The sequence below is a fragment of the Coregonus lavaretus genome, assembly GCF_964263955.1.
Source record: "Coregonus lavaretus genome assembly, chromosome: 19".
NCBI classification, from domain to species: domain Eukaryota; kingdom Metazoa; phylum Chordata; class Actinopteri; order Salmoniformes; family Salmonidae; genus Coregonus; species Coregonus lavaretus.
The window spans coordinates 17,988,296-18,001,726 of record NC_140006.1 but is presented as its reverse complement, the minus strand read 5'-3'; the positions used below and the strand labels follow the sequence as shown (position 1 = coordinate 18,001,726).

The following is a 13,431-nucleotide window of genomic DNA, read 5'->3' as shown; positions in this document are numbered from 1 at the left end:
CCATCAGCCACAGGGCCAGCTAACATGCCAACATTCGTTGGATACAGCTGCACTGCTGCATCAGTGGATATGTCAGTTCCTAATAGAGGGTCATGCAGGCTTTAAGAACAACTCAAAGAAAATGTCATGCACATTACCTCTCGCTGCCATTTCCTTTAAGTGTTTCTATTATCAACGATGCCTTTTTCTCTTTCTTTGCACTCACTAATGCTTGTTCTGCATGTGTTTTGGTCCCCTATGACTGTCATGTCTTCATTTCATCATCCTTCACCCCTCCATCCATCCATTAATTCACTCACATGCTCTCATCCAATCGTTAATTTGTTATTCAGACAACGCACAGAACCATCAAGTGCTCCAGTGGATGAAATCATGCCCCAAAGCTTCCAGTATGTATCTACAGTACATCAAGATCTCGGTTACTCTCACTAAAAGCCATACATTATTTCCACAAGTTAGTCAGTGTCGCTTTTGATCTGTTTCTTGACATTGAAGCTTATGTTCTGTTCTCTTCTCTGCATCTCTCTCTACCTGTCTAAATTGGATTTATTTAATTTAAAAGAGGAGTACTTGTCATGAAACAACAGGGGTTTGAAAATGACGTCCCTCTGTTCATGTTGCACGACAGTGAGGATATCTTGTCTATCACCTGATGTGATGACTTGTGGAAACAATGTACTGGAATTATTCTTAGTCTAAGATGGCATTAAGATACAGTATTTCACAGTTGAAGACAGTTACACGTGTAGACATTTTGAGACAAAACGACCAGGATTCCATTGTAAAGTGGTGGACAAAGCTGTCATCAAAACAGTTCCATCATTCTGCTGCCATATCAGTATATACTCCCGAGTGGCGCAGTGGTCTGAGGCACTGCATGGCAGTGCTAGCTGTGCCACTAGAGATCCTGGTTCGAGTCCAGGCTCTGTCGCAGCCGGCCGCAACCGGGAGACCCATGGGCGGCGCACAATTGGTCCAGCGTCGTCCAAGGTAGGGGAGGGTTTCCCACGGGGGGCCAGTATGAAAAAAACAAAAACAGGATAAGAGCGTCTGCTAAATGACTAAAATGTAATATGATGAAGAATCTATATACAGTGCCTTGCAAAAGTATTCATACCCCTTGGTGTTTTTCCTATTTTGTTGAAATGCAACCTGTAATTTTAATTGATTTTTATTTGGATTTCATGTAATGGACATACACAAAATAGTCCAAATTGGTGAAGTGAAATTAAAAAAATAACTTATACAAAATAAATTATACAAAATAAATGACGGAAAAGTGGTGTGTGCATATGTTAAATTATACAAAATAAATGACGGAAAAGTGGTGTGTGCATATGTTTACACCCCCTTTGCTATGAAGCCCCTAGATAAGATCTGGTGCAACCAATTACCTTCAGAAGCCACATAATTAGTTAAATAAAGTCCACCTGTGTGAAATCTAAGTGTCACAAGATCTGTCACATGATCTCAGTATAAATTCACCTGTTCTGAAAGGCCCCAGAGTCTGCAACACCACTAAGCAAGGGGCACCACCAAGCAAGACCAAGGAGCTCTTCAAACAGGTCAGGGACAAAGTACCGATCAGGGTTGGGTTATAAATAAATTGCTGCCAAGCTCAATAGCGGAGATTGGAGTATCTGTCCATAGCACCACTTTAAGCCGTACACTCCACAGAGCTGGGCTTTACAGAAGAGTGGCCAGAAAAAAACATTGCTTAAAGAAAAAATAAGCAAACATGTTTGGTGTTCACCAAAAGGCATGTGGGAGACTCCCCAAACATATGGAAGAAGGTACTCTGGTCAGATGAGACTAAAATTTAGCTTTTTGGCCATCAAGAAAAACGCTATGTCTGGCGCAAACCCAACACCTCTCATCAACCACAGAGAACACCATCCCCACAATGAAGCATGGTGGTGGCAGCATCATGCTGTGGGGATGTTTTTCATCAGCAGGGACTGGAAAACTGGTCAGAATTGAAGGAATGATGGATGGCGCTAAATACAGGGAAATTCTTGAGGGAAACCTGTTTCAGTCTTCCAGAGATTTGAGACTGGGACGGAGGTTCACCTTCCAGCAGGACAATGACCCTAAACATACTGTTAAAGCAACACTCAAGTGGTTTAAGGGGAAACATTTAAATATCTTGAAATGGCCTAGTTAAATCCCAGACCTCAATCCAATTGAGAATCTGTGGTATGACTTAAAGATTGCTGTACACCAGTGGAACCCATCCAATTTGAAGGAGCTGGAGCAGTTTTGCCTTGAAGAATGGGCAAAAGTCCCAGTGGCTAGATGTGCCAAGCTTATAGAGACATACCCCAAGAGACTTGCAGCTGTAACTGCTGCAAAAGGTGGCTCTACAAAATATTGACTTTGGGGGGGGTGAATAGTTATGCACGCTCAAGTTTTCTGTTTTTTTGTCTTATTTCTTGTTTGTTTCACACACAAAAATATTTTGCATCTTCAAAGTGGTAGGCATGTTGTTTAAATCAAATGATACAAACCCCCAAAAAATCAATTTTAATTCCAGGTTGTAAGGCAACCAAATAGGAAAAATGCCAAGGGGGTTGAATACTTTCGCAAGCCACTATATACGTGATCAAATATCTTTCCCTTTGTTTTTGCACTCCATGATATTTATTTGATGCATTAGTAGAATACGTTTTTGTATTGGCTAAGCAGTTAACTGTTATTACCTGAGCATATGATTCAAATGGCTTTTAAGTGATATACAGCATAGCATATCCTGTAGCTGTAATACATGCCTACACTCAGACATGTATGGACAGAACTTAAGACCACACGTCTTATTTGTACAGTATCTTATGCATGCATCTAGAAAACTAACTAGTTTGTAATAGTGAAAACTATTAAATCAAATGACTTGTGCAGTAGCAGCAAAACTGTTGATGGCACTAATGTGTAGCTTAGCTAACCTTTTGAGAAATCTTAATTATTTGTGCTGACTTAAAAAGAAACAGTTTTGACATTTCTAATAAAATATAAAATATCCACCTCATTTTTTGGGTCAAGAAGCCAAAGCTACACATTCCAAGTGGTCTGTGGGTATTTCAGTGCCCAATTCCCCATTTCTGTGAATGTGTGTACAGGATATAGGCCTATGTCTATACTGTGTTATGTGGAGATGTGTGTGTGTATTGTATTTTCTCCTGGCTGTCTCCCTCTGAACCCCCCCCCCCCCCTCCTCCCCCTCACTGCCCCAGCCTCACTACGTGTCCCGGGAGGCGATAGCGACGATGAGACCAAAACACCCTCCGCCTCGCCCCACCACGGCCGTTCTCGCCCCGGCTCCATTCTCGCAGACTCCTCCTCTGAGTCTGATGACCCTGATGCCAGGGGAGAGGTATGGAACCATAGAAATAGAATGCGTCATTCCAGTTCACTCATTCTGAGTCCTCTCTAATGACACTGGAATGGGTCTATTTTCCTTCAAGTTTTTTCTCTTTCTTATTTTTTGGCTATAGAATACTTACTTGACTTATTCCATTTTAGCTCCTAGTGCAGCAAAGAGCCTCAACTGGCCTGCATCTCCAGCTAACCCAATTCTGGGCAAATGTCTTATAAATACAATTATGTTTTTCATCCAAGTCACTCTGCCAATGTGAGCACTTATAAGCATGTTAGTTATGACTTTGTCTGATGTCCTCCTCCTTCTACAGATGTTTGACATCTATGTGGCTACGGCTGACTACAACCCCACCAGCCCCAACAAAGAGACCATTTCCCTGAAGGAGGGCCAGTATGTTGAGGTTCTGGACTCAGCACATCCACTCAAATGGCTGGTCCGGACCAAACCAACCAAAACCACCCCATCCCGCCAGGGCTGGGTCTCACCTGCCTACCTGGACAAGAAACTCAAGGTGTGTTTCAAGATCTAAGTAATTGATTTAGTACCAATAGTGTACATCTACCTCTCCCTGTTTCCTGTTAATTCGAATCTACTCTCTTGCCACTATTTTTGTTAAATGTTATTATGTTCTTAAAGTTATTTTAAACTATTGTATTCTAGCTGTCTGCTGATGCTGGTGATGTCCCCGAGGCAGGTGGAGAAGAGGTCTCAGAAGGAGAGTACAAAAGAAGACTACTGTGAGTCTAGACCTTCTCACACAATCTTCTATTAGTACCAAAACTTAACCTGAGATTCGACTTCCGCATAACTAAGACACTCAATGAATTAACTCAATAACTCAATGAGAGAATTAATGTCAAATAAATGTTTGTTACATTCACAGATCATAAGGATTCGGTCCTGTGTTGTGCACAAACAAGAAACCCCACCACACTCAAGGACAAACCATAATATATCCATAATGCTCTGTCTTCCCCAGCCAACTGATCCAGGACATGATCAACAGCGAGGCAGAGTTTGTCAAAGAGATGGACTTCTTCACCTCCCACCACGTCAAGCATCTGGATAGCCCTGACGCCCCATCTGACGTCACCAGCCAGAAGGAGGCCATATTCAGGAACATCAACGAGATCAAGGCCTTCCATAGCGAGTAAGTACAGCTGACTCGTTTTTGGCCTGTTTTTAAACAACTACAACTTTTAAGGATTAATGAAGCCTTCATAAACCCTTTATAATGCCTGTATAGAAATCACCTAACTGGTTCTATTGTATTGATGTTTTACCATTATATACTACCATACCGTTATATATATATATATAAATATATATATATATATATATATATATTTATATATATATTATACCATTATATACTAGTAATGATTCAATTTCTCACAAAGCTACTGAATGAATTGACCCCATAATGTGTGTTGTGCAGGTTCATGTTCCCTAAGTTGAGCGAGTGCGACACAGATGACGACGTGGCCATGCGGTTCCTGAGGAGCGGGGAGGGCTTTGAGAAATACCTCCAGTACCTTGTAGGCCAGCAAAAGGCAGAGGCCGCTATCAGTGACAAGACTGTACACCACTTCTTCAAGGCAAGTGAACCCACAAATACTGTTAACACAAATGGTCATAAATGTGTGTGTTGTCGTCTTTGTTAATATGTATTTTTCACAGAAGTACACAGATAAACAGCAGGCCAGTGTCGACCCTGCTGAAGGTCCTGTATTGAGCATTAATGCCTACCTACAGAAGCCTCTGGACAGAATTCAGAAGTACAAGGCCTCACTCAAGGTGAGAGATCACCCTTTAATGCTGTAAATAAGGTATTAGATTAGATATTTCTTTATTGTCAGATTTTCACAGATATTTACTTTACGTGCAAAATGCACTGCGATATGGTAAGAGACATGGCACAGGCCAGACATAACATCAAAGGAATCTTACCCCTCCCTTCCACATTACATAGCTGTCCCTTCTATACTCAATGTTACACATCCCCTTAAAGTCCAAGTTCCCTGAGCGTTGCACATAATGTTATTGCACAACCCTATAGTTTCAATGTCAATTATTATTTTACACAGTTAGTTATATTTCACTTATCACATTTCACTATTGCCCGTTCCTGAATGAGTTAATCTATCCCTGTCATTTGTTCTTACCACACATACACAAATTCACACAGTATGAATGAATGCACCAATGCCTGCATTACCATGTTTTTATAATATGAAAATGTACTCATTAAAATCTTGTTGGAATATTACTGTTATTATTCATCTTAAATTGTTGTGCCCATTTCTGTGACTGTAGGAGCTGATCCGGAACAAGGCCAGGAATGGTCAGAACTGCTGCCTGCTGGAAGAGGCCTATGCCATGGTGTCATCACTGCCTCAGCGTTCAGAGAACACACACCACGTCTCCATGATAGAGAACTACCCTGCCACCCTGGATGTATTGGGGGAGCCCATCAGACAGGTAACTAACCCGGAAATAATGTCAGGGGGGTCCTATTGAGGTCAAAATACCAATTTTACAAGAGAAACCTGGCCAAAAGGACAGCTCCAGTAAAACCATAGACTGAATGATGCCGATTGGGAGTTGAAGTCTTTGACTAAGGACTTACATATCAGAGCTGCTGTATCAGTTGTGGCCTAAATAGTCTAATTTGGCTGGAGTCGATATGTGATGAGTTGTGATGTTGTGTTTTGTGACAGGGACCCTTCATGATGTGGGAGGGTGCACCTGGGGTAAGGTCCTCCTCCAGAGGCCACCATCGACACGCATTCCTCTTCAAAAACTATGTAATCATCTGCAAATCCAAGAGAGACACCAACACAGACACAGAGGGCTACATCTTTAAGAACATGATGAAGGTAAGATTCTGTTTATTGCTCATTCTGTTATACTCCAGATCTCTCAGCATGGCCATCCACTGAAGCAAGGCACTAAAGAATTAGTAAACTCTTAAGTACCCTCTAATTCCAATCAGGTATTCAGGGTTGACATCGTAATATTCTTGCTGGTGGAGAGGATATATCATCATTGTCACTCTTCCTATGACATAGAAATAATTTCCGAACAGATAAATGAAGTCATAATCATTTGTCTCGAGGATGACTACTGTTTATCTGTCTGTCTTCCTCACTAGCTGAACAACATAGATGTGAATGAGACAGTGGAGGGTGACGACCGGGCCTTTGAGATCTGGCACGAGCGTGAGGACTCTGTCAAGAAGTACACACTGCAGGCTCGCACCGTAATCATCAAGAACTCCTGGCTGCGAGACCTCAGGGACCTTCAGCAGCGCTACACCATGCCTGCCTGGAGTGAGTCTGACGTACACACATTTACTCAGATTAATGTATATTTCCATGTTATTTTTACTCTTTATTTTGATTTGTTATTCACTGTGTCACTATTCATATATTTTTATTTATGTTTTATCTTATCTTTAACTCTGCATTGTTGGAAAAGGACCCGTAAGTAAGCATTTCACTGTTAGTCTACGAAGCATGTGACAAATAACATTTGATTTGAGATCCACTGACACACATTGCACGTGCACACACACATTCAGTCAGATCCACCTGACACACGCAGTAGACAAACAGAGAGGCATAGTTTGACGACACAGCACATTGTGATCTAAACTTTACTATCAAACAAGTATGTTTTACATACTATAAAATTGCAACCATTATTTGACAGGTAATTGCATAAAATATGTCATCCCTCCACTCAGGATTGATTGCTGTGTAAATTCATCCCTCTATCTGTCCAGGTATGCCTGACTTTGATGAGCTTCTGGCTGACTGCTCAGCGGAGCTGGGACAGACTGTGAAACTGGCCTGCAAGGTTACTGGAGTACCCAAACCTGTGGTCACCTGGTACAAGGGTAAGAGACGCACCAGCGAGACCACTGTGCATACGCAATAGCTGTGTGTGTGGAGTTTTAGAATATCAATGAACTACAGACACTAACGTTAGTAATGTTTGTTTTTCTCTACATACTGTAGCCACACTGTGTTAATGTAGAAACAGCTCTATGTAACTACGTGTTAACACTGTTTCCTCCTCTGATGACAGATGGGCATGCGGTGGAGGCTGACCCTCACCACATCATCATCGAGGACCCTGATGGTTCCTGCACCCTGATCCTGGACAACATGATAGCTGATGACTCTGGACAGTACATGTGCTTCGCCACTAGCACAGCAGGCAATGCCAGCACTCTGGGGAAGATCACTGTCCAAGGTCAGTCTCTATTAGGATATGATACTAACATTGGGCTTGAACTTGTGAAAGTGGATATAGCAGACTACTCATAAGAATCATGGATATTCATCAGAGGAGGCTGGTGGGAAGAGCTATAGGATGATGGGCTCATTGTAATGGCTGGAATGGAATAAATGGTTTCCATATGTTTGTGTTTGATATCGTTTTATTTATTCCAGTCTAGCCATTACAATGAGCCTATCTTCCTATAGCTCCTCCCACCAGTCTCCTCTGATATACAGTACATGTCAGCAGCTTATAGTGATGGATACTTTGCTTGTCCGGGATGATCATTGTTATTCTTATGAGAGAAGAACACTATTTTTAAGAGTATGTGTGTGTTGTAGTGCCTCCTCGTTTCGTGAACAAGATGAGGAATGCTGTCTTTAACATTGGTGAGGATGCTCAGTTCTCCTGCACCATCCAGAGCGCCCCCAGCCCCAAGATCAGGTATGCTACACCACACCACACCCCTCTCATAGGCTCTTCAAACTGACAACTTTTTAGTGATATCGGACTGTGGCATTTGTTTCTTCTTACTGTCGTCATTATGTTACCCATTCTTAATGGTTAATAAGTATACATAAGATAATGAAGAAGTATTGAAATAAACATTTTGAGAGCTCTCAATAAACTGTTTGGTGTGTTTTCTGGCCAGGTGGTTCAAGGAGGGCAGGCTGCTGACTGACCAGGAGAAGTATCAGACCTACAGTGAGTCCCGTAGTGGAGTCCTAGTGCTAGTCATTAAAGGCACTACGGAGAGAGACCTGGGACATTACGAGTGTGAGGTAGGCCTATAATTCACCACCCCTAGTAATCGACTGAAATGCACTTTCAATAGAGAATCTTAATTCAGGATTAGGGTTAATCTGGGTCCAGGAAACCATTCCATACAGATGTAAAACACTGGACTTGCAAGCCACCTCACCGAAATTGCTGCCAACCTACACTACCGGTCAAAGGTTTTAGAACACCTACTCATTCAAGGGTTTTTCTTCATTTTTACTATTTTCTACATTGTAGAATAATAGTGAAGACATCAAAACTATGAACTAACACATATGCAATCATGTAGTAACCAAGTAAGTGTTAAACAAATCAAAATATATTTTATATTTGAGATTCTTCAAATAGCCACCCTTTGCCTTGATGACAGCTTTGCACACTCTTGGCATTCTCTCAACCAGCTTCATGAGGTAGTCACTTGGAATGCATTTCATTTCTATTAACAGGTGTGCCTCCTTAAAAGTTAATTGTGGGTATACAGAAGATAGCCCTATTTGGTAAAAGACCAAGTCCATATTATGGCAATAACAGCTCAAATAAGCAAAGAGAAACGACAGTCCATCATTACTTTAAGTCATGGTCAATACGGAACATGTCAAGAACTTTGAACATTTCTTCAAGTGCAGTCGCAAAAACCATCAAGCGCTATGGTGAAACTGGTTCTCATGAGGACCGCCACAGGAATGGAAGACCCAGAGTTACCTCTGCTGCAGAGGAAAGGTTCATTAGAGTTACCAGCCTCAGAAATTGCAGCCCAAATAAATGCTTCACAGAGTTCAAGTAACAGACACATCTCAACATCAACTGTTCAGAGGAGACTGTGTGAATCAGGCATGTCATGGTCGAATTGCTGCAAAGAAACCACTACTAAAGGACACCAATAAGAAGAAGAGACCTGCTTGGGCCAAGAAACACAAACAATGGACATTAGACCGGTGGAAATGTGTCCTTTTAGTCTTGAGTCCAAATTTGAGATTTTTGGTTCCATCCGCCATGTCTTTGTGAGATGCGGTGTGGGTGAACGGATGATCTCCGCATGTGTATTTCCCACCGTAAAGCATGGAGGAGGAGGTGTTATGGTGTGGGGGTGCTTTGCTGGTGACACTGTCTGTGATTTATTTAGAATTCAAGGCACACTTAACCAGCATGGCTACCACAGCATTCTGCAGTGATACGCCATCCCATCTGGTTTGGGCTTAGTGGGACTATCATTTGTTTTTCAACAGGACAATGACCCAACACACCTCCAGGCTGTGTAAGGGCTATTTCACCAGGAAGGAACGTGATGGAGTGCTGCATCAGATGACCTGGCCTCCACAATCCCCTGACCTCAACCCAGTTGAGATGGTTTGGGATGAGTCGGACCGCAGAGTGAAGGAAAAGCAGCCAACAGGTGCTCAGCATATGTGGGAACTCCTTCAAGACTGTTGGAAAAGCATTCCAGGTGAAGCTGGTTGAGAGAATGCCAAGAGTGTGCAAAGCTGTCATCAAGGCAAAGGGTGGCTATTTGAACAATCTCAAATATAAAATATATTCTGATTTTTTTAACACTGTTTTGATTACTACATGATTCCATATGTGTTATTTCATAGTTTTGAAGTATTCGCTATTATTCAACAATGTAGAAAATAGTAAAAATTAAGAAAAACCCTTGAATGAGTAGGTGTTCTAAAACATTTGACCGGTAGTGTAAGTGTATCACTTGTGAATGATCAATATAAATGAAAACCATAGAGATAAATATTAGTAGTAACAAGTAACAGTGGTTACATGCTTTGGATGTTTTGCATCCAATGCTTTACTCTTTCTAAAGAGGATTGTTTTCATGAGAAATTACTGTGATAATTACAAACCCTAATGTATTCTCCCCCCTGCCCATCCCAGTTGTCCAATCGACTGGGTAGTGCTAAATGTGCAGCTGATCTGTGCCTTCCTTCTGCTGTGGCTAGAAGAGGAGAGCAGGCGATCACCATCGAAGGTAGGAATGCTCCCTTTCATACAGATACCGTTGTGCATTAGTTTAATAATTGTCCTATTTTACCAGGTACTTCAAATGTAGAGAATGTATGCTTTTATTTCCATAAGCCACAATAATTTAAGGGAAAAGATTAACCATCAGTTCATCAACAATTTAGATTCTGTCGTCTTTTGTCTTAAACATTAGCTAGCAATTGATTTATCTGGCTAACTGTATAAGCTCCATCCTGCTTTCCTTGTAGTCACCGAGCAGGAGACTAAAATACCAAAGAAAACCATCATCATGTAAGTGTGACCAGCTTATGATGCAGGCTAGAAGAAGCATGTATACTTGTGCGTGTCCCCCTTCGGCCTCTGCATACATTGCCATGCAGTATTTGAACCCTGAGTGTGAGAGGGACTCAACCCCAAATATAACTTCCAAGGAGCCGGCATATTGAATGCATAAGGAATGGCCATTAATCTTTTTTGTGTATGCACATTTTCCTTAACTCGTGTACCATCGCAGACAAAGCCTCTCATGACATGTTTGTATGAGTAGACAAGACTCCATTTTGCTCTGTGTGTGTGTGTGTGTGTGTGTGTGTGTGTGGGTGTGTGTGTACACGCTAATTAACACCTTGCCTATGTAGGCCTAGTGTGAAAACAGCATGCCAACAAGCTGTTCTGTCCCTCTCATACCCTCTCTGCTGTCTCTCTCATACCCTCTGTGCTATTCCTCTCATACCTCCTGGTCTGTCCCGCTCTCACACCCTCTGTGCTGTGTCCCCTCCCAGAGAGGAGACCATAACCACGGTGGTGAAGAACACCCGCATGAAGCGTCGCGGCCTGTCTCCATCTGGGTTCAACCGCTCCCAAACCTCCACCCCAGATCTCCCCAACACCCCCACGGTCAGGCAGAGGAGGCAGGCTTCCGCCAACAGGAAGACCACCATCCCCACCCTGTACGTCACGGAGCCCGAGGGGGCCGTAGGGGCCCGGGCTGCGGAGAACAAGTGGGTGGAGGTAGAGGAAATCATAGAGTACAAGGTCAACAAGTCGCCCAGGCTATCCAGGAGAGGGGTCTCCCAAGCCGGGTCGGAGCAGTCACACACCCCCTCCTCCACCCGGCCACGGAGATCCCCAAACCCCAACGCCAACAACTCCAACAACAAGCTGGTAGAGCTGCAGAATCTCTCCGAGCTGCAGGGGGCACAGCCTCTGTCCTGGGACGATGAGGAGGAGGATGATGACGTGGCTGTGGATGGGTCCGAGGTCGCCAGTGGATTCAGTGGAAAGGCCTACGAGGTCTCCTCTGTTCTAATCCCTAACGACCATGAACATGAAGAGGATGAGGCCTGGCTAGAGGAGCAGCAAGAGGCCTTCATCACAGAACCGGATGATGACGACGACAACACACTCAAGAAGCTGGACCCTAAGATCCTGACCCAGGGCGGTCACGTTCTCACCCTGGAGGACCTGGAGGACTATGTTCCCAGGGAGGGGGAGACCTACGGCTCCACCAACACCCGCTCGTCACCTGTCGAGAGGCCCTGTGAGATCTCAGTGCTCCAGAGGGAGATTGGGGGCTCTGCTGTGGGCCAGCCGGTGCTGTTCAACGTGGGGAGGCCTGTGGTGCTGCCTAGGGAGAGGCCCAGGCCTGGCTTCTTCAGCCGCTTTAGAGAGCACTTCTCAGGAAGCCTGTTCTCCCCGGCCGCCCCCCACCACAACCACCACCCCAGCGGAGGCCAGTCCAGTAGGGAGATTCCCATCCAGGTCAGCCACGCCAAGTTAGAGGTCAAGCCGTTGTACTGCTCTGAGGTGCAGAGAGTGGAGGGAGGGCAGCAGAGCTACAAAACCAAGGTCTACACGTCAGTGGGCAAGCCAGTCACTCTTCAGATTAGCAAGAATAACCCATATCAAAACCAATAACCTAGTGTGTGGAAATACGTAGCTGGATTAGAACCAAGCAGATTGTTGTTATTTGGTGAGGTACAATAGCCCTTTTAGTCTTAAATGGGAACATTTCTACTAAAGTGTTAAAAAGCATATTCTAACATTGCATTTTACTGCAAATGGCGGATCATTCCATTTTCAAGCAACCCATCTGAAAGTAAAATGCAGACACAGGAAGTCAGTCATTTTGGTCAGACAGAAAGTAGATTTTAAAGGACAAAACATCAGAAGGGGGTTGGATATGTTTAGGCTAAATTATTTCCGAACGCCATTGTATACTATCCAGCCTTCAATTTATTGTTGCCTTGCTTGCCACATATTTGATGTACTGAAAAATACAATAATTATGAGTGTTACAACACGGACTGACACTATTTTCAAGTTCAAAAATCCATCTGCTTTACCCTCAGGTGACAGAGGTTTAGAATTTTAACTCCTTGATGTTAAACTTCTGTCTTGTAGAAGAACATCAGTGTACAGCATTATACACTAAGTTTACAAAACATTAGGTACACCTTCCTAATTTTGAGTTGCACCCCCTTTAGCCCTCAGAACAGCCTCAATTTGTCAGGGCATGGACTCTACAAGGTGTTGAAAGCGTTCCACAGGGATGCTGGCCCATGTTGACCAAAATGCTTCCCACAGTTGTGTCAAGTTGACTGGATGTCCTTTGGTTGGTGGAACATTGTTGATACACACTTGAAACTGTTGAGCATGAAAAACCCAGCAGCGTTGCAGTTCTTGACACTCAAACGTGCACCTACTACCATACCCCGTTCAAAGCCACAAATCTTTTGTCTTGCTCATTCACCCTCTGAATGGCACACACACAATCCATGTCTCAGTTGTCTCAAGGCTTAAACATCCTCCTTTAACCCATCTCCTCCCCTTCATCTACACTGATTGAAGTGGATTTAACAAGTGACATCAATAAGGGATCATAGCTTTCACCTGGATTTACCTGGTCAGTCTATGTCATGGTGTTCCTAATGTTTTGTCCACTCATTTTGTTGTTTGTCTCTGTTTGTTGTTTCCAGCTGAAGTTTAATGAACAAGGAATATCCACCTTGACTTGTAGC

At 43.3% G+C, this 13,431-nt stretch overlaps 1 protein-coding gene across 1 annotated transcript in view; it reads left to right on the top strand.

Annotated features, from left to right (window-relative positions):
* The window catches only part of LOC311146575 (obscurin-like), a gene marked incomplete at both ends in the record, with an annotated part of 97,377 nt that extends 85,049 nt beyond the window's left edge, over nt 1-12,328 (top strand). The window contains 17 exons of the mRNA XM_084183093.1: nt 333-389; nt 3,228-3,367; nt 3,684-3,884; nt 4,034-4,110; nt 4,353-4,523; nt 4,812-4,971; nt 5,054-5,170; nt 5,690-5,854; nt 6,094-6,252; nt 6,528-6,705; nt 7,161-7,274; nt 7,466-7,633; nt 8,002-8,104; nt 8,313-8,442; nt 10,325-10,418; nt 10,660-10,702; nt 11,194-12,328. Coding sequence (XP_084039219.1) covers nt 333-389; nt 3,228-3,367; nt 3,684-3,884; nt 4,034-4,110; nt 4,353-4,523; nt 4,812-4,971; nt 5,054-5,170; nt 5,690-5,854; nt 6,094-6,252; nt 6,528-6,705; nt 7,161-7,274; nt 7,466-7,633; nt 8,002-8,104; nt 8,313-8,442; nt 10,325-10,418; nt 10,660-10,702; nt 11,194-12,328 — 3,212 coding nt within the window. The remainder of the gene's footprint in view (nt 1-332; nt 390-3,227; nt 3,368-3,683; nt 3,885-4,033; nt 4,111-4,352; nt 4,524-4,811; nt 4,972-5,053; nt 5,171-5,689; nt 5,855-6,093; nt 6,253-6,527; nt 6,706-7,160; nt 7,275-7,465; nt 7,634-8,001; nt 8,105-8,312; nt 8,443-10,324; nt 10,419-10,659; nt 10,703-11,193) is intronic.
* Nucleotides 12,329-13,431: the final 1,103 nt, after the last annotated feature.